General features: G+C 36.5%; 1 protein-coding gene across 1 annotated transcript in view; it reads left to right on the forward strand.

The window, feature by feature from the left end:
• Nucleotides 1–22,140, forward strand: part of LOC136847672 (alkylglycerol monooxygenase-like) — a 41,700-nt gene extending 19,560 nt beyond the window's left edge. The window contains exons 3-8 of the mRNA XM_067119471.1: nucleotides 4,017–4,168; nucleotides 7,205–7,474; nucleotides 8,611–8,762; nucleotides 10,068–10,202; nucleotides 11,820–11,933; nucleotides 21,754–22,140. Of these exons, the coding sequence (XP_066975572.1) occupies nucleotides 4,017–4,168; nucleotides 7,205–7,474; nucleotides 8,611–8,762; nucleotides 10,068–10,202; nucleotides 11,820–11,933; nucleotides 21,754–22,005 (1,075 nt within the window). The 3' untranslated portion in view covers nucleotides 22,006–22,140. The remainder of the gene's footprint in view (nucleotides 1–4,016; nucleotides 4,169–7,204; nucleotides 7,475–8,610; nucleotides 8,763–10,067; nucleotides 10,203–11,819; nucleotides 11,934–21,753) is intronic.
• Nucleotides 22,141–22,888: the final 748 nt, after the last annotated feature.

Genomic DNA, 22,888 nt, shown 5'->3' on the forward strand with positions numbered 1-22,888 from the left:
GAGAGAGAGAGAGAGACAGAGAGAGTAGAGGGGGTTGTTAGGGAGGAGGGAGAGAGAGAGAGAGAGAGAGTAGAGGGGGGTGTTAGGGAGGGGAAAGAGGGAAGGAGCGAGGGGGAGTTGGAGAGAGGGAGAGAGAGAGAGTGAGAGAGAGATTTTATCAGTTTTATTCAGAGTTTTCCCGGGCAGCGCCGGGTTGGTCAGCTAATTTATTGTAAATATAAGAGAACCAGTCAGCTCATCATGTCAAGTAAGCCGGCGCCCCTAGAGACTGATTTGAACAAAAGTAGCTCCTACCCACTTACATGGGTGCCACCACTCCTACATTAGTATAAAGATTACCAAGCTATCAAAGGGTCTCTCATGCCACCTACAGGAAGAGGACATATTCGGACATTACTGTGAAGGAAATCCGACGAAGACCGTAAAAGGGGATAGATTGCAAGATAGAGACACCGCGCTAGACCGTCGATGTCAGTACCTTCTCAAAGCTTTACATATCCTGAAAAAAAGCTGCACCATAAATACCGACAAGGAAATTGAAGTTCTCCCGACTATTTAATTGGAAAATATAAAGAAGTCAGTCGTCGTCAGATACCGTCAGATTGAGAGAGGAAACCACAGTACTGACATAAGTTTTCCACCCGAAGAAGTTAAGTATACCTTAGTTTAACCAGACCACTGAGCTGATTAACAGCTTTCCTAGGGCTGGCCCGAAGGATTAGATTTATTTTACGTGGCTAAGAACCAACTGGCTACCTAAACGAGACCTACAGCTTATTGTGGAATCCGAACCACATTATGACGAGAAATGAATTTCTATCACCAGAAATAAATTCCTCCAATTCTTCATTGGCCGGTCGGAGAGTCGAACGCTGGGCCAAAAGCGTGCTAGCCTAGAGCTCTACTCACCCCACAATGCCGCCTGAAGAGACCGCCTTTCCTGGACCAACGGGAAATTATTATTATTATTATTATTATTATTATTATTATTATTATTATTATTATTATTCAGAAGATAAACCACTATTCATATGGAACAATCCTGCATGGTCCAAGTGACTTGAAACTCAAGCTTCCGAAGAATATGGTCTGCATTTGAAAGAAGTTACAGAGGATAACGGGAAATGCGGAAAGAAGAGATCTGTTATTAGACAAGAAAAAGGATAAATTAGTGAGTTGATAAATAGATAAAAATATACAGAAAATGGTAAAATATAAGGTAATGTGTTTTAGAGTAGTAATGCATTTCATCTTCGCTTGAAATTTTAAGGTTCTAATAGCTCCTGGGGATTGTTGCACAGTCCAACGGTTTAAGGAATATAAAAGACCTCTGGAACTGAGAATTTCGACAGCGAGGAACATTAACTGCAGGTTGGTGTTGCTGTTCAGCGCATTTGGTCGCTCTCGGCAGGAAAATGGGATAAGGGATCAATTGTGATATCGAAAGTTCTCTGTCAAAACACAACTTATGAAAAATTGACAAACAAGAGATCATCCGTCGAGGGTCCAAATCACAAACCACTCTATCTTAAGGGAGGTTAGTCTCTGGCAGTAACAGACAACCACACCGGAGAATAGTATTCTAGTAAAGGAAGGACAAATGACCTAAAACAGGTTTCGTTGATTTTATCATTTATAAATTTAGGAGGCCTTGTGAAATAATACCTAGCCTCTGTGCGGCATTTGCTGACATTTTCATTAGACGTTACTCAATAGTAAGATGTGAGTTTAAGTTACGCCAAGTATAGTCAAAGCTCCAGACTCATTCAGCAAAGTCTCATCCACTTGAAGGAGAGGATGGGGCGGAAAATCAGTACGAGATCTCCTTTTCAATGGTGTTTTCGTTTTGCTGGAGCTCAGCCTCATACCCCACCGACTACGCCATTCACTAATCCGCCTTGTATCAAGATTGAGATTAAGGGGAGCGTCATTTCTCATAAATGGAGACCTGACCACACCCACGAGTGTTGCATCATCGGCTTACTGAACAAGCTTGTTTTCCAGGCTAGCAATCATATCACTTGCGTACACTAAAAATGACAGCGGACCGAGAACACTACCTTGTGGAACACCAGACACTATGGGTCTTGGTTGGCTAAAGATCCCGTCAACAGCAACCACTGCCTACGTATAAGGAAATCTTGAAGTAATCCTACAACATATTCATCCACTCCGAGATTCTGTAGTTTAAAAAGTAAGCGCCTTAGATTTTATCGTTGCTTTGATTTAGTAAATCATATTTGAATTTCGCTACACTCAAAACTCATATCGAGGTTCTCTTACAAATTACGCGCCAAATCTTAAAGAGCATCACAGGTACCCAACTGCTTCATGCATGCTTATTGACTATTAGCTAACAATCCTTTGAAGTACACATACATGTATTGTGTATTAAAAATAAGTTTTTCTGCAGCTTTGGAGAGCACAGGGAGGATAGATTTGGCCTGTAGTACTACAGTCTGCAGATAAGCCACTCTTCGAAACAGGTACTTTATTACTAGGCTTGCGCTCATCTCTAAAGATACTACAATTACATAAAAATCTACAGAATCAACTAATCTAGGGAGACAACATACTAGAAACCTTTTTAAAAAACAAAGGGAGCTCCTTAGTTAGCTGGACAAATTCAGAGGATACACAGAGTTCGAGAGCAGACTCGCCATGTTGATTAGTAGAATTTGAATTAAGCCACTCGTTGTGCTAAGCATTGCTGTCTCTACAATTAACGAATGAAGCTTTTGAATTCTGTGACAGAACTGTAATAATCCTCTCCAAGAGACAGTCATATATATATACAGTATGTATAGAATCTAGAGAGAGAGAGAGAGAGAGAGAGATGTGTATGTGTGAGGTGTGTGTGAAATGATGAAGCCACGTAAGTCATACCGTTTACTATGTGATGACACGTGGAACCAACACTTTCCCGTAACTTCGAATGAGATGTAATGGGAGCAAACTACCTTGACCTAAAATACAGGCCAATGCCGCGTATTCAAAACAAAAATCTTTATAAAGGTACTTATGAAAGTGAAAGTATATCTCAAATTGTACAGTTACCAGCAATTGTATCTTTTTTAAATTGTGAATTGTAGTCTTAAGAAACCCGGTGTAAACGCGATTGTTTACACATCTTTCATAATAATAATAATAATAATAATAATAATAATAATAATAATAATATTTCTACAAATAAATTCTGATATATATATATATATATATATATATATATATATATATATATATATATATATATATATATATATATATATATATATATATATATATAATATATATATAATATACATATACATATATATATGTATATATATATATATATATATAATATATATATATATATATATATATATATATATAAGAATTTATTGTGACCCTGAAGAAGGATGACTTCTGAGGGCATCCGTAAATACCAAGAACCAATTGAAGGTTAAGCGTATAAAAGTTCCATCCGAAAGTACTTTCTAAAAACATAATTTTGTTGAAAAATGGAAATTTTAAATAAGTTCTCAAATTGCTCGATAAATTAATCAGTGGTATTGATGATGGTGTTCCACATAAAGAAACAGTAGGCTCACGCCGGAATACCAGCGCCAGCCTAAGATGTCTGCTGTTATTTTAAGAGGCGTCAAAAATACCGTTTACTTCATAAGAAATTGGTCATTAAAATACAAAAATTATATATTGAGTCGCGTTTCCATGATGGCAATGAATGATCACAGGTATATATATATATATATATATATATATATATATATATATATATATATATATATATATATATATATATAGTCTAGTGTTTATATTTACCAGGTTTATTGAATCTAACTGCTATACAAAAAATGTTTACGGTTCCAGTTCCCGAATGTTTTTGTGTTAGCTCAAACATGCATGTACAAGTAGTCTATCTTTCGAAATCAGATACACCAACTGGAGTTGAATTCGATCCATCTTTGCTCTTGTATCGTATTAATGTATTATGCATATCTACTTCATTCCAGACTCTTTGTAAGGGGGTTTGAATACGGAGCCTATGTGTGGGTATGGAGCCGTTACTCATTCTTCCCTCCTCCAGACGATTCCCTTCTGTCCCTCCTCCTGATGGTGGTCGTGGTAGACTTCGGATTCTATTGGCTGCATCGAGCTAGTCATGGTAAGGGCCATGGGCATAGGTATGGTAAGGTTACTTTTGGCCATGGGCATAGGTAGGGTTTCATCGGAGGTTGGGGCTGAGATTTATCTTCTCACTAATTTCCTTATTATTTTTATGCAGCCTTGTTAGCATTTTTTCAATTGCTTTTAATTGCGGCACATGTACTGGAGGCTCTTTTGTAGATAGTAGTGTAACAGTTACTATGATTTTCATAATTTGTTTGTTTCTGCCCTTGTTGTAGCCTTCCAGAGTATTTGAACCTCTTGCCCAGTGTTAGCTACACAACCTTTCTGTGCTTCGGAGCAGTTTGCGTCTTAGTTGGGTATGCCATTTTTAATCATTATGAAGCAAGTTACAAAATACTTGGATACATTATAATGACATCATGTGGTTGGGTACACTGTGACTTCACTGGACTCTTCCACAGAGATCTCACGGTACAATGAGACTAATCTTTGTTTTGCGATTGCCTGAATACCTTGATAACTCAGAATAGCTGACCAGTGCCATTCAAAACCCATCTCTTGTGGCACATGCCTTTGATAAAAGGATTTCATTGAGAAAAAATCATCAAGTGAACCTCTTTTTTTTACTTCAAATATCTCTGTAAAAGTTTACTGTTGGCACGACTACCGTTAACGTTATTATCGTGCATCACTCATCTGATTGCGGTGAAATAAAATCCATGAAAATTACAAATTTGTTTAACATACCAGAAGTCTTGGATACTGCATCAGTGTGGTAAGATTCATACACATGTTTTATGTTGTGAAACCACAGTAAAGTCTCTGTGTGAAGCCTCTGAAATCCTAGACTGTGTTCAGGTTCAGACGATATCGGTCATGAACTTAATTCGTTATTTACCGCGACAGCAGTGGCGGCATAAAATTATTTAAACAGAGGCCAAAGGCAGCATCATGGACTACTATATTTTGACCCTGACTTAAAACTGGTTTTATTTTTATCATTCTCACTATATTCTCAGTTGCATTATATTTCTAAAACGTTTATAAGAGTTGTTATCCAAGTGTTTTCTTTTCTTACTCAGAATCATCTTTAACCTTCTTAAGAATGTTCAAGAGTCAATGTCAGCTTTTCAAGAATCTCAAAAGATTGATAAATCAGGCTAAGGATGGGAAAGAAGATTACATTTAAAAGATAAAATTTACAAGTTACTTGGAGAATGAATAAAACGAACCATGTCTGAGAGAGTAAAAATTCATTACTCGGGTTTTGCGCGACCAGAGATTGCCCAACTGGCTATGAACGACCACCTGCTGTAGATGATTTACTGTCCCCAGTCAGCTATTTTAAGTCTAACCTTGGTGAACTTATATAGCGAACATCAGTAATGAGTGGCTGAATGGTATTAAGCAGTTCGATAAATATAACGTTGATGAGTTTTCCTGGCCAGTTCACTTACACTGAATCATCTTGATCCTGGATAATATTAACCCTTTCAAGGTACACTTCTTTTTCACAAGAACAGTCATTTTTTTTATGTTATGAAATTATTCATCTCGACTATGCAGATTAATTTTTATAAGTAAATTTTAACGATATATTGCAGTGTCTGTAAAAACCTTAGTAGTTTCGTCCATTTCATGAATTTTTGGCCTGGGAGAGAAAGCTGCTATTACAATCTGGTGCTTTTTCTATATTTTGATATCCTACTCAGTTTTATTATGAACTGTAGTTTCAGCAGAAAAGTTATATTTTTGTTGTCTTTCATATATATCTCCGTATGCTTAAGGTATTTAACAGTAAATTACGTAAAGAGGCGAACATCTGTACTGCGCCGTATTTGTCGCTTAATGTAAATGATCAAGAGAATCTACAGTAAGAGTCTACGAGAATCTGTAGTAAGGGTCTGCGTGAATCCTATGGTCAAAAATCTAACGTGCTTTATTTTTTTAAACATCATTTTCAATATTTTATAAGAGTTACATGTGTTCTTTTATTTATGTATTTGTCGTGCTTTTGCGTGTATATTAAAAAATTGCAGTAAAATAAACACGCTAAGAGGAAAAAAAATTCTTTTCCACATGGAGTCATCGATGCGTCTGCAAATTTGCAGTATCAGAATTACACAGAGTTTGTTCGTGGTTCTTTAGTGGAAAGTACCTCACGTGTTTGTGCCTGAGGTAATATAATAGATTTTATGATAAATCCTGAAATTTATCTGGAAATCTTCCCATCAAATTATATTTTCTAGTTTATCATTCAGTATTAAAATAAAGTTACTATATTCAGCACGTTACCTGTGTGTGGGTTTGAATATCTATACGTGCTGTATGCATGTTTGGCAAATGTTTATAACTTCTTTATGCTTAAGTTGTACAAGTGTTCTTTGTGGAGACCTGTGCTGTCAGTCTGATGTTATTATATGAGATTTGAAAGCTGCCTTAGAAACTGAACTGGTTTACAATTTCCAGAAAACCCGTGGGACCTCATCATCTTTAAAAGGGAGAGAAGGCCTGCTCTCAGCCTTTCAGCAAAGCTTGGGTGTTAGCAGACAACTTGGAAAGAGGGCAAAGGATTATGAGTAGTAGTGAAAGAGAGAAAGCATAAAAAAGGAGCAGTAAGATAAAGAGAGTAATGAATGGCAAGAGAAGAAAGAAAGTTTGCTATGGGAATGAAGTAGAGAGAAATGGGGCAAATGCAAAACGATTTACACGATTATATCTATCTGTATATACACACACACATATATATACATATATATATATATATATATATATATATATATATATATATATATATATATATATATATATATATATATTAGACTGATAGATAAACACGTGTTTAGTCATAAATATCTTCGGGGGTAATTATGTCAGACAAGCTGGGAAACTCTCTTTGGCAGCAACATTGCCCGTCCTACTCTCACAGATGGAAATGACTTCGTTCTGGCATGCACAGGAGGTGTCACCGTTTCATTGGAAGACCCTCAGTGGGATAATTAACTAAGAACTCGCAGTTTGGCTGACTTCAACAGAAATATTTATCCCTCTTCTGTTTCATCCTTTGCAGAAATCATGGTGCTGTGGGCAGTTCACCAAGTTCACCACAGCAGCGAAGAGTTTAGCATGGCAGTGGGTCTTCGCCATTCTCCCCTCCAGAGACTTTTCTCCTGGGTGTTCTATTTGCCTTTGGCACTCTTTGGCGTCCCGCCGACGCACATGTTGGCCCACGTTCAGTTCAACACGCTCTTCCAGTGCTGGACCCATACGGAAGCCATCAGGACCGTCGGGCCCTTGGAATATATCTTCAATACTCCGTCCCATCACCGAGTTCACCATGGTAAGTTTCCGACTGAGAGACTGGGGCCCTTTTCATTGATGAGTTTTATAACTATCAGTAATGATTCTTATTTCTGATTGCATATTTATGTATTTTTTCTTGTTTATTTATATCTATTTATTTTTTATTTTATCCTCTTTTCCACAAATGGCATGCCGTAGCATAGTACTGTTCATGGACTCCCAAGACTGTTCCATATAATTTTCTTCTCCAAATTTGAAAAAGAGTAATAAAAATCGCGTTTCAGCTTGAGAGAGATGAGGAAAGTAGTGAGAAGTCAGGGATAAACATTTGAATAACGTTCAGCAGATAAAAAAAGCTGACAGATCCAGTTTTCATAGTCACATAAAACTTTCAATTTATTAAGCTAGTCAGGCCACACGTAATTGACTAGTTCGATTGTATGATCTATTCAAGACACTACGCCAACAAAAGCAGTCTAATTCAAGGTGGTCTCTTGAAGGACAAATTTCTCGACGGTGGAAGGCTGTGGTCAGTTGGTTGTCGGTTTATTTTCGCGAGCTTTTGTGCTGTGGGCTCTCTTAGAATCGTGAAGTAAATTACAGTGGGCTGAAAGAGCATAATAGAAGGTCAGAGAAAATTGTCTGTTGAAGAAGTCAACATTGGTAGATAAAAAGAGACAAACGTTGTGCTTGTGTATGAATTGTAGCATGTAGTTTTTTTTTTTTTTTTACTCTTGTTCTATTAGTATTTTTTGTAAAATAATTAGACATACGAATTTGTGTCTTTTCCATTAGGGTGAAAAGTAAAAATATAATCAAAGTAAAAAGATTAATATTAGCAGATTGAGAAATTAGTCAAAGTAAACAAATGGATGAACAACAGGGTAATAATTGAGAAACAGGTCAAACTGGACTGATGGATGTAAGTAGAGTAGTTACGGGGAAATCGGCAAAAGTGTTATTATCGAGGCACTAAGCGAGAAATACGTATATTAAAATAATAAAGAATCATCAGATTTGTTTTAAAAATGAAAAAGGAGGCATAAATCAATACACTGTTGTCTCTGTGGTCTGAAGATTCCCCAGGTCCACACTAGAAATCCTGCTGGCATAAGGCCAGTTTAATATAAACCAATCAGCCATTGCTCAGATTTAGAAGTGTATTTCCCCCAGGTTGCAACATCTATTGCCTGGACAAAAACTACGGCGGAATCTTCATCATGTGGGACCGTCTCTTTGGCACCTTCCAAAAAGAACTGTCCGATCAGGAGATCGTTTATGGGATCGTGTTCCAACCTGAGCGATTTAATCCCTTATACCACCAGGTAAATGCAATTCAATCCCTTGTATCAGCTAAGGTGATTCCAATCCCTTTAGGAAAAAAAAAAAAAAGGTCAGTTCACGTGATGCAATCCCGTAGACCACCAGGCATGCAGACCGTCATGCAATTTTTTTTTTTTTTTTGTAAGTTGAGCAGTTTTTTTTTTTTATATTGTCACTCCTTGTCTTTCAGGTTCCTGGAATTAATCTCTCTCTCTCTCTCTCTCTCTCTCTCTCTCTCTCTCTCTATACACATATATATATGTATAATGCATATACATACAGTATATGTGTATATATACATATACATATATATATACATAATATATTTGTGTATATAGATATATAGATACACATACATACATACATACATATATATATATATATATATATATATATATATATATATATATATATATATATATATTTATATTTATATATATATATATATATATATATATATATATATATATATATATATATATATATATATATATATAATACTGACAGCAAGGAATAAAAACGCATTTCATGACCTCTATTTTCAAGTGTTTACCCTCATAGCGTATGGAGACTTTGTCTTGAATTTCCGCACTCCTGATCATAAAACATTCCTTGTCTTCGAAGGTCCTTACTTCTTACCTTTTGACGCGCGTGGTCTTTGAAATTGGTAACAATTTGTCACACCTTCACCTTTTGTACTTGGTCTTTTTCATTCTTCTTTCTCACGACATTCTTAGTCTTTGAAAGCCCCATCTTTTACCTACGTGGAACGCTTTTCCTTTGGTGTTCCTAAATTTTCCCTTATTAAATTGAAGGCCTTCGAAGTTATCATTATTATTTTATGCCAACTTTTTATTTTTTGACAAGTCACCTTTCATTGTCTGTCACTGAAATGCCGAACTTCTTATAATATGTCAAGTCTTCTCTTTAAAATTCCTAATTCCTTATGTAATGACATCGATCGTCCTTGAAATTCTCAAATTCTTGTAATAAAACAGGTTATATTTAAAAATTCGTAATTTTTCATCGCGTGAAATGCTTTGGTTTTGAAATGACTAGTTTCACATCATTTGGCACACGTTGCTTTGGATTTTCTAATGCACTGTAATGCATTCGCCTTTCGTGTATGAACAACCTAACTTTTTACAATTTGATAATGAAATTAACATTTTACAACATGCTTAGCCTTTGAGGTTCTTGTCAGCTGGTTTTCGTAAGGGCAAGGGCCTTTTGCTTTCCCATGGTCAACTGCATGTAACAACGCTGAAGTTACTGAAGGTTTTAATCACTGCTTCTCCCTTTTCCAGATCTTCTACCTGATGGGAGCTCTGAAGAAGGCCCAGTCGTTGTCCACCTGGAGTGACTCTGTTTCTGCCCTCATCAAAGGACCCAGCTGGGCACCAGGTTCTCCTTGGACGGGTTGGGTCGAGGATAAACTCGATGTGAGAAAACTTACGATGTCTCCTTCATAAAGTTTGGTACTCTTGGCTCTCGTTCTTTTATATCACGTGCGGATATTCTATTCCGCGCCAAGTTGCCAAGAGGAAAAAACCTTTTAATAAAGGGCCAATGTAATCTACCTCGACTCTTAGTAGACTTTTCGTGTTTATCACAAATTATCATTTGGTTTGATGTGAAGATAAATCTTCAAGTTTAGAACTGAGGATTTTATTGTTGTGGTGATTGAGTATATAATTGCATTCATGTCACAAACTGAGTCTGACGCCTACCGATTTATTCATTATCTTTTTAATTCTTTGTATGAAAGCTAATTGTATTCTTCTGCAAAATCTCTCAGTAAAGACCCATTAAAGGGTAAGAAATCTCTCTCTCTCTCTCTCTCTCTCTCTCTCTCTCTCTCTCTCTCTCTCTCTCTCTCTCTCTATATATATATATATATATATATATATATATATATATATATATATATATATATATATATATATATAATTATATAATATATATATATATATATATATATATATATATATATATATATATATATACAGTATATATATAAATGGATGTATGTATATATGTATGTATACATGTATGTATGTATATTATGTTCCAGCTTAACTCTGAAATGTGCTGAGAAATTTCAACCAGACTTGGTATACATATGACTTACTATCTCAAAAATAATACTGTGGGTTTAAGACATCACAAGCACCAAAGGGGGTTGGGAGTGGGAAAGGCTTCCTTGAAATAGGGTTGGTTATGCCTGTAGACTTAGTAACTAAATAAACTCTACCGGTTTATCATACCTCATTTCGGTATATGTACACATGACTTACTATCTGGAAAAGAATACTGTTGGGGGGGTAAGACATCACTGGCACCAAAGGGGCTGGGGTGGGAAGGGGGTGACATGTAAAAATAACTGAAAACGATAGATATTAGTGTCTAATCCATGGATTTCGAGGTCGCTGAGATTAATAGTGACACTTCCGATGCCCTACAAGTCCAGGTTCAGCCCCGAGAGGGAGGGTGAGAAGGTGTGAAAAATAAAATGTCAAAAATGACACGTATTAGTGTCTAATCCATAGTCCTTAAGGTTGCTGAGATGAATAGTGACACTCCCATTGCCCTTTAAGTGCAAGTTCAGCCCCAATAAGAATGGATGGTGAGAAAGGGTGAAATATAAAATGTCCAAAATATTGGGCAATGTAATTGAAGCTACTATCTAACGAGAGAGAGAGAGAGAGAGAGAGAGAGAGAGAGTAGAGGGGGTGTTAGAGAAGAGAAAGAGAGAGAGAGAGAGAGAGAGAGAGAGAGAGAGAGAGAGAGAGAGAGAGAGAGAGAGAGAGAATTTATCCGTTGTTATTCAGAGTTTTCCCGGGCAGCGCCAGGTTGGTCAGCTATTGTATATATATACATATATATATACATGTATATATTTATATATATATATATATATATATATATATATATATATATATATATATATATATATATATATATATATATATATATATATTAACATATGCTTATGAGAGACAAGAACCTTTATGGAAGACTGAATGTCTAACAAAGCCAATTCTGTTACTTGATTCCAGATCAGAGGACCGCGTGACCACGTGCCTGTATCGGCAGTGTCAGCTACTCATTGCTACGTCATCGTGCACTTCTTAGCAGCGCTGTCTCTGACGTCATACCTTGCGCCTTTGACGGTGAGAGCCGTAGTTTGTTATTCTGTTTATATCTGTTCTACCCCATTCAATTACTTTAAACACATTTACTTTACAGAAATATTAGCAAATTTATTTACGCATTCGCGTTATATCTTTAAAACGCATCTAATGAGGAATACTGTATTCTGCGTAGTGCAGTTGTGCAATCCTCTGATCTCCAAATGTTTAATTAAGCGAGAGACAAATTCAGTCCTGCTTTCCGCTGACGTCTCCTGAATGCAGGTATATTGGTTTTATTCTTATTCCTCATAAATATTTGTCGCCTTTTCCTATAACTTGTAACTTTCTGCAGGCTGATTTCCCTTTGGGGCCTTCTTGGGTTTACAGTTTATTGACTCTGATTGTCCATAAGAGTTTTCAGCCTAAGATTTGAAGGAAGAAAGAAAGAGGATCCAGATTCATTGGATTCTGATTTGGTGGTGATGGTGATGAAACAGATCTGTAAACGATGGGTGAGATACATTAGACTGACATGCCGATATATCCTGTTGTAATGGTGAAATGGATCCATCAGTGTATGTGATGGTTATCAAGGTCCGTGAAATCAGGATGGGGATCCATTTAATTGGGATTATGGTCTGTGCCCATTAGATTGTGTTGGTGAATTGGATCCATTAAAAACCGTGATCCATCAGGTTATGATTCAGAGCTGTCAGGTTGTGATGGTGATCTGGATCAATTAGAGTGTGTCAGTGATCAACGTCCTTGGATTGTGATGGTGAACAAGATCCATTAGAATGTGATTTCTGATCTGGACTCTTCAGAATGTAGTAATAAGTGTAAAATAATAACTTTGGATTGTGCTAGCGAATCTGGTCCATTAAACTGTGTGGATAGTTTGCAGCCATTGTTTCCAGTGGCAATCCGAATCACTGATATTTGTGAAGGCATTTTAGATTACGGTTCAGAACCATCAGATTAAGATGTTAATCTGGATTCTGGTGTGATCACGGGAAAAGTCTGCCTTGAAAATCTTACAAAAATTTATCTTCTTTCTCATGTATTTGTTTTCCTTGGCTATTTCGTGATTCTTGCAGTAATGTATTCACTATTCCTCCCTTTCACTTAATAGAGAGTGCCCGCGATTAGGAACCACCGGGAAACATGGCACCCGAAATTAAGGTGGAGATGACTTTATTACTCAGATATGGACATCTCAGAATTAATTAACAAACTAAAGAAAGGCAAGTGAATACTTATACTGGAAAGTTGTTTTGCTAAATGGACGTAGGACCTTAACAGAGAAGAGAGAGTAACAGAATATTTGCCTTGAAAACAAACTGGCGAAGATACAACGACACAGAAATCCATTGGTGTTAAGGCTGCCACTAACGTTCAGTTAAAACTGTGCAGTTATGCCTGTACACTCGGCCTGAGCAGGCAAACCTGATTGTTAATGTGAACAGCCTGCACAGTTTTTTCCCGTCTGCGCAGGCGACCTGAGCAAATAGAAGGAAGTTCTAACAAGCGTTTATTCAAAACTGGGATAAATATAGGAAGACGTGGGGTATGTTGGTCGGATTGTCACAATATATTCACTTCCATATTGAACATTTATATTAACAATGAGATATATGTTTGATTTACTGAGTTTTTTCATCTCTTATTGCTACTGTGACATGCTGTACTTCACGGGAGTACAGCTGTAAATTGCAGTACACGATTTTAAAGGTAATAGATGATCTGTAAACATAACTGTTTTGTAATTAATTGCTTAGGCTCGCATTTTCTAATTGGCACTTGAGGAAAATGTGGCATAGAAGAAAATATGAAAATAGAAAATAGGCTTGTATGAAAATGTACATTGCCATATTCACAACATCGGTGATGTATTGCGTTCTCTGTATCTTCGATACGACGAAGAACTAAATTTTTCCATTAGAAGATCCTTGTCGACAATGCCATTTCATCTTCGTTCCCCCTCTTTACTGTCTTCTGCAATTCCTTCTTTTTTTATTTATTTATTTATCCCCATCAGATTCCAGTTATCATCTACGGCCTCTTCCATAGATCTTTTATGGGTATTGCCTCTGGACCCGTCATGGCACGTTGTATTCAACGTTCTCTAGATTGATTGTGTCTCTATCGCCAGATGACCATCATTCTTTAGGGTACCATCGGAAAGTCATGTTAGAGAAAACGGGAAAGAAAGCATTTTCATTGATGGGATGTAATGGGTAACTGAATTTAGAAGGTGCTGCAGATGTACGCTTAAGGAAAGCTAATCATTCTCGACTCGACGGGTTTTTGTTGTATGCCGTAGTTTGCGTGACGACTTAAAACAGTGGCTTATTGGATGATTTCAAGATGTTATGAAAGTATAGATTGCTTTTCTTTTACAGCGTAACCTGAAATGAATATCCTAGAGCTGTATCTAAAGATTAAATACTTATTGCTCATTACACTTATGAAGAGAAATTAATAACAAACAAAACACACTCACATTTATATATACCTATATATACCTACAGTATATATATAATATATATGTGTGTGTGTGTGATATTTTGCCTCTACTGAACACGTGACCTTTTTTTTTTTTTACCAAAAAGTATTATGCCACACCAGAAAAGTCCTAATATGAAATTCGCCATAAGAATAAATTACTGTACACCCAAGGGAAATTATATACATGATAAGTGCATACCTACATCGTTGACAGAATGTTAACCTGTGTCTTTCTAAGCTCGATACAGAGCCAATAAGGAAAACAATCAAACCCTGGCCAAGAAAATACACTTATTATATACATACATCTATTGGGTTTAATTTATCCCTGACGGTAAAGTGAATTTATATTTGATGCGTATTTTTGGGCTTTATATGTAGGCTATGCATGTATGAATGATTATATATATATATATATATATATATATATATATATATATATATATATATATATATATTTATACATATGCATGCATGTATGTATGTATGTAATATACACACACACATGTAATTATACACACACACATATATATATATATATATATATATATATATATATATATATATATATATATATATATATGTGTGTGTGTGTGTGTGTGTGTGTGTATGTGTGTGTGTGTGAGATATACATACATACATGATACATACATGCTCGACGAATTTTAACAGTTTTAAGGATGATTACCAATTTAAACCCCTCGTTAAGAAACTGCTGTGGCATCCTACGATCATGACACACTTTCCATTAATCAACAGTGGGGCCTCGCAAGGCTAATTAAGTTATGATAAAGAGGAGGACTGTCAACCATCACAGCCTTAGAATCCAGGATTTTGCAGACAATGCATAATTTTTGCTGCTGAGACTTATGGGCAATTCTTTTGATGTTATTTGGTTCACATGATGCAGGCAAAATTGAAGATTAGGCCTAAATGATAAGCGGTGCGTAATGGCAAGAGTCACGTGTACAAGCCATGAAAGAAATACGGAGTTATTTTCGTTGTTTATAAATATATATACATATACATATAAATATACATGTATATATAGACATACATACGTACATACATATATATTATGTATGTATATGTATATATATATATATATATATATATATATATATATATATATATATATATATATAATGTGTGTGTGTGCGTGCACGCGCGTGTGTATCTTGTCTCTTTTTATTCATAGTTCTACTTTAAACGAAGATTCGTGAAATTGAAGGCATTGTCGAGGTTCAAAAGACAGGAAGTTAGATAAAGCAGGTATTTTCCGCTCCTGAATTCTTTGTTGCGATGATTTCAGTAATTACGGGAAACTGTACTTCTGGTGTTGTATTCGGTTGCCCCTACCGGGATGTTTGATCATTTCCGCTTTCTTTCCCACAATTTCAAAATGTGTTTTGATTTTCCGAGATGCTTGTGTAAGGCTGTAACTTTCGTTACCTTGCCAAACCTAAACTATGTGATATGTCTAGATGATATATGCATGTATAAAAAAGTTCCTCGTTGGACGGGTCGGTATAGTTCTCGGCTAGCACTCTGCTGAGCCCGCGTTCGAGTCTCCAGCCGGCCAATGAAGAATTAGAGGATTTTGTTTCTGGTGATAGTAATTCATTTCTCGGTATATTGTGGTTCGGATTCCACAATAAGCCGTAGGTCCCGTTGCAAGGTAACCAGTTGGTTCTTAGCCACGTAAAATAAGTCTAATCCTTCGGGCCAGCCCTAGGAGAGCTGTTAATCAGCTCAGTGGTCTGGTTAAACAAAGGTATACTTAACTTATGCCTAAGGCAAACATAAGTAGCCGTTCAAATTTTGGTTGAGGAGAAGCGGAAAAAAGTGAGAAATTTGGCAGACGAGACTTTTTTCACGGACATTCCACTACAACTGATCGTTATCATAAGATAAAGCATAGTCCTTAAGTGACTTGGTGAATGTCCCCCGTATCGTTACTCTGTACAAGGTCTAGAGAGTTTACTCTCTAGATACGGAAACTGAACCCTCCGAAACGCATTGAACCTTCGTCTGCCCTTTCGAAAGCCGAGTCCGAATTAAGGACCACTTGTTTTATTTATTTATTTATTTGTTTATTGGTTTCGATTAGGTCTACCATTTCAGTTAGGCTCAGCATAGGTTAACTTGCAAATCACTGAAGATGCGTTTAAATAAAAGTACCATAAAAATACTTCCGTACACTTTGCAAAAAAAAAAATAAAAACATTCTCTCTCCCTCTCTCTCTCTCATACATTTTGTTTCTGTAACAAACACCGTTAAGGTTTGGAATGGCCAGAAAATCATGTTATCAAACCACGCAATCACCAGGCTAAGCCACTCGAAGTGGAGTGGTGATCGTCACGACTTTTGATATGCCTCACCGATAACGAGTCAGCGACTTCTGTTCGTGTTTAGAATATTGCCAGTGGGCGATCAGTGACAAAGGAAATGATTCTCTTTTTTATCTGTTCATGCACAAGCTATACAAACTTCATTACCAGGTTTTAACCTACGTTAAAGTTATCGGTGCGAATAACAAATGAAATTGTAAGAACACCTTTCCATGAGTACCTGCGCCTTTTTAAGTTTATGAAACCTTGCTGAAAGCGAGATAGATAGAACAGGGTGAGTTCCGCCAATAAACCACGAAGCGGAGGGAAATGTAGAGAGAGAGAGAGAGAGAGAGAGAGAGAGAGAGAGAGAGGGCGTCGTATAGATATTACTCAACGGCATATTAAAGCGCTGCTATACAGGAATTATGATTTAAATCAGAAGGTCATATGTACTGCAGCACCTGTCAACACTGAATCCGTAACCCTCCCCATTCGTTGGCAAACGAGTGGGAATAGGCGTGGTTAAGATGTTTCAGCTTGCGCGATCTGTGGCAGGAAAAGGTTCAAATTCCCTATTGTGTATTGTTTATTATTAGCATTAAATTGAATTTTCCTGCATTTGTTAATTCACTCGGAAATAACGTAGGGAAATTTCCAAAAAAATACATACGTACTGAGATTTGTCATTTTGTAATCCAACAGCCTCCTGTAAATGTAAAGACCCTTGAATTCATAAGTACGTGCTTTACAGAACATACGCGAAAGTGGTATATAATGTGTGCATAACGCTGTACACTCTAATATTCTAAAGTCTAAACTATCATTTAAGGAGTTGGAGTGTAATGTACATAAGCATGGCACTTATACAAACGAATAACGGTAACAATAGGTAGCCTGCTCAAAAATAAATTTGATACCTGTTTTTCAATGTGAACCAAAAGTGTTCATCAGTTAATTAAGACAACGGTGTCAGATTAGCCATGACTTGACCACACATAGGCTTAATTGCTTGTTTTTCCAACGATGATCTCTCTCTCTCTCTCTCTCTCTCTCTCTCTCTCTCTCTCTCTCTCTCTCTCTCTTAGTAATTGTAAACCTATGGAAAACGCACGAACGCACATAAATCGCATTATATATATATACATACATAAATAAAGATAAAATCTACGAAGGAAACGTGGATTTTATCTTTATTTATATATTCATCACGTTCCATATTTTCGTGATTCAGTTATACATATACATACATACATACATACACGAGCGTGCACACGCACTCACACAATATACTTATATATACACATATATAATGTGTAGAGTGTGTGTATATATATATATATATATATATATATATATATATATATATATATATATATATATATATATATATGTATGGGTGTTGTGCGTGGTCATTGGAAATCTTGACCACCTGAGCTAAGGACCTCAGGTTCCAATCCCGGGCGAGGACGAGTAGACGAGTAATCTCCTTTCAAAACAACCCGTGGCTGTCTGCTGCAGTAGCAAGAGCCTGTGTTGCCATACTGCTGGCTAAATCTTAAAGAACAACAATAGTTAATCTAAACAGGGAATTATATACCTGGAGTTAGCAGACAGCAGTTGACTGCAGCCATAGTGGGGAAGGGTAGCAACCCCATCCCAAAAAGACTTGCTGGGGAATGAAGAGCTATAAATCTGCTGGAGCCACCCCGTTTAAGGGGGGAAAAGTAGGCTCATTTACATATTCACGGTTTCTTAATTGATGCTAAGCTGCTGAGCAACGTCACTTATTGAAACATTGGCTTTATGCAATTGAAGGATCAGTGGCCTTAGAAATGAGGTGCTGTGCCTTGATGGTTTTCCTTCTTTGGGCAAGTCATTGACTTCTCCAGCCCACGAACTATGTCCGAGATAAGATGAAATTGTGGAGAGATTTCCCCCCCCCCCACCTTTTTTTTTTTGTGGGCGTATTTTTGAAATCGTTATGGAAGATAAGTTTCTTCATGGAATCTCGACAACTGTTACATATTCTGTCGTAGAATCATTCTTCATTTCTAGACTCAGAGTTTAGTTTCTTCCTCGCCTCTTCTTTCTACCGACATAAAGAGGTCTTTAGAGATGTTTCCTGAGATTTAAAAAAATATATTTTCTTTCATGGCATTCTTGTGCAAGAATATAAAGTAATTCTAATGAAAGCCCATCGCCGATCATACATATATACGAGTATGCTCTTCGAATTCAGATAAACTTATTAGACCTGGAATGGATCCATTTTCACCGTCGTTAGTGGGCGGTCGTCTTAATTACTTTTCAGGCTGAAATATTAATCTATTTACCTGATACGTATGTGATTCTAATAACCACATATATGTATATATATATATATATATATATATATATATATATATATATATATATATATATATATATATATATATATATATATATATATATATATATATATATATATATTTTACCATAAACCTTTTCCCACTCCCGGATGAATTGGCGCCGGAATAGCCTTCAGTTGATTAGCAAGACTTTAGAGATAAGATTGCGAGCCCCACACCATTTTAAATTGGCCCAAGTAGAGGCTGATACCCATTTACAATTGGTGGACAGTAGGCTGGGAGCAATCCGGTGACCTAGCAGATATGAGCTGAATCTTGTACCACTCAGTTTCGGGGCCCATTTTTGGGTGATTATACATTATTCAAGGTGCCGGGTGGAGTCGGCACGTCCTTGCGCATATATATATATATACATTTATATATACATTAATTGTTTATTTTTTTTTACATCCATGAGTGTATGTAAGTGTAATGTGTGCATATATACAGTATATGGATGCATATGTATAGATATACATATATATTAATATATACATTTATATAATATATATATATATATATATATATATATATATATATATATATATATATATATATATATATATATATATATATATATATATATATATATATATGTGTGTGTGTGTGTGTGTGTTTGTGTGTATGTGCTTGTACGCGCGTGTGCGCTTGCGCGTTTGAAAGTTACCTTAATATTTCTAAGAGTTGGCGCGGAAATAACTTCTACGCACGAACATAAATACATAATCACATACTCATCTATAGCCTAGTTGTGATACCAAATACAGCTGGAAATAATCACACCGTGGCATCTGAAGACCCCTCAAGATAATAGTGATAAGTGATCACTCTCCTTGTCTACTGCTTATCGGACTTTTCAGAGATTTTTAAACACTGGAATTAAACTGTCGCACTGAATCAGTTAAAAAGAAATCTTGGTGAAGTGGTTAAATCATTTTTAAAAACCTTGCTTGCACTTTGGTATGAGAAAAAATTAAGGCAAACAAACTCATCATTTTATATGAGAGAGAGAGAGAGAGAGAGAGAGAGAGAGAGAGAGAGAGAGAGAGAGAGAGAGAGAGAGAGAGAGAGAGAGAGGTTCTGTTGTACTCTAAACTAAAGAGATTTCCAAAACTGCTGTAGGAATTTAGCTGTGAAATATTCTCTGATAAACGGAAAGTCTTTTCACTCTTCCTTTCAGATACAGGTTTATTTCTGTTTGTGGATGAACCCCCTCTCTCTTTCCTTCCCCCCCCCCTCTTTTTTTTACTGTTCTTTTTCTTGTTCTTTCGGGCGTGGCTAGATAAGAGGAGTAACATGTCCGCCTTATCGGCCACTGAATTTTTAAAAATTTGATCTCTTAATTTCTCAGTTTAAGTCGTAGTATGTATCGCATGAACTCTCATTGCTCTGAGTGTAAAGAAACGATAACAGTTAAATATTTGTTGCGTGACTGTCAAAAGTGTAATCGGCAGCGACTATCAAATTTTGGAAATAAATCTATTAGTGAAATTTTGTCAGAATCTTCATTTTCAGTTAGACCAATTTTAATATTTTTGAAGAATTGTGGTTAATCGACCAAATATACAAATTAAAAATAATGAAAATGTACAAGTCCTACGGATTTTTTTACGAACGATTTTGAAAGATACAATTTTTAAAATCCTATCAAATTTTTATCATTGTGAACTTTTTTTCTTGTATGTATATAAACATATAAATGTATTTATTTTATGTGTGCATACCAGTGTAAAAGAAACTTTGTATATATATTTTATATTTCATTTTTGTTCATCAAAGCACCGCATGACCTCGCTGGTCCCATTGCTAATATTCCATCCCATTCAGATCCTTTAGGCCAGGCCTATGAGAGCTGATGATCAGCTCAGTGGTCTGGTTAAACTATTTAAATAATAATAATAATAATAATAATAATAATAATAATAATAATAATAATAATAATAATAATAACTCTGGAGAATTAGAGAAATTTATTTCTGGTGATAAAAATTAAGTTCTCGTTTCAATGTGGTTCGGATTCCACAATAAGCTGTAGGTCCCGTTGCTAGGTAACCAATTGGTTCTTAGCCACGTAAAATAAATCTGATGCTTCAGGCCAGCCCTTGGAGAGCTGTTAATCAGCCCAGTGGTTTGGTTAAGCTAAGATATACTTAACTTTTCTCTCTCTCTCTCTCTCTCTCTCTCTCTCTCTCTCTCTCTCTCTCAAGGAAGCTGCGTCCACCATCGTTGAAAGCTGTGGTAATTTAGACATGCAAAGTAATTTTTATGACAGGAATGCATATCAGTTATTTATTTTAACCTGAATATCAATCAGTCAAATTTTCAGAGATTAGTACTTTGCTCTTTTATTCTGTTCTGCTTACAACCTGAATTTTGCACCAATAAGATGCGCAATAGATATACGTGTCCAATCTTTTTCACACCTCTTCCAGTCATGTCTCTACCATCGATTTTTTCTCAGTTATTCTTCCATTATAATATCTCAATTTCACGTCCAAGTGAACCATTTCTTCTCATGTTCAGTATATGACTCAAACATCGATCTATTTCATTTCCCCTCCATTTCTCATCCATTCATCGTCTCATTTCCACGTCCAAGTTACCAGTCTCCTTCTCACATTTCCACACAGGAGGCAGGACTAGCGGAGACGCTTGTGTACAGCGTCATGGTGGTTGCAAGCCTGACCAGCATCGGCATCTTGTACGAGGACTCCCCTTACGCCAGACCAATGGAGCTGACCCGCTGCTGCGTCTCCCTGGCCTTCTGCATGCTGGTGCCGCTCTCCTCGGCGACGGTTCTCGCCACTATCACCACAGTCTACGCAGCCTCCTTTGTCCTGTGGGCTGTGATTCCAGACGGCATCATGGGGCATAAAGTTTAGTCTTTGGTAGGGAGTATTCTGTGCTTAAAAAGATCAGGCTTTCGTTCATGGATCACGTATCGTCTTCCTGCGTTTTAGTTTTGCTAGGGGGACGCTTGAGGTTAAGTTTCCTGATAGAATTGTATTTCGCATATGGATACGCGATGGGAACTGCACTCTTCAAATGATTTGCACCCATGCACAAGAGGACGTACCAGGTATTCTGCTATCAAATGTCTTACTTTTGCACAACGAAAAATATCAGGTATTCCGCAGACCAGTGGTTTATCCATGCACAGGGGAAAATGCCGAGTATTTAGCTAGCAGATATTTTACTTTTGCATTGTGGAAAATGCTAAGCAAGTGCATTAACCTATGCACAAAATAAATGCTAGGTGTTCAGCTAGGAAATATTTACTTAAACACCGAACAAACACCCTATGAATACGCCAGTGAGTTTACTTAGGCACCAAGGGTAATACCAGCTGAAGTATTCTCTTGTGCCACCTAAGGAAGCTACAGGGTATTCTGTACGTGAGTGTTATGTACGGCAAACGTTTCGTGTACACCACTAGAAATTGTATTAACTGATATTCTATGAAAAGAGCAGGTTTTCCATCAGCAAATGTGCTTGCTTCAGCAATAAGGAAAATGCCAAGTGTTCTCTTAGCAAATGTGTGTGCATACACATTAGGAAAGACGTACTAGAAAATGTTGTTGCTTACATGCAACATTCCTGAAGCCAGAGGTTTTTATATATTCGTAAGGCCAGTTGTTTTGATAGCAAGATATTTAATATATGCGCAAAGGAATATACTTGTTGTTGTACGAGCAGGCAATTCTATTTTCATTCCCTTACAATACCACGAATTCTACTAGCGAGTGTTTGATTCTCACCGTGAAA

Source organism: Macrobrachium rosenbergii, chromosome 17, assembly GCF_040412425.1.
Source record: "Macrobrachium rosenbergii isolate ZJJX-2024 chromosome 17, ASM4041242v1, whole genome shotgun sequence".
NCBI lineage: Eukaryota > Metazoa > Arthropoda > Malacostraca > Decapoda > Palaemonidae > Macrobrachium > Macrobrachium rosenbergii.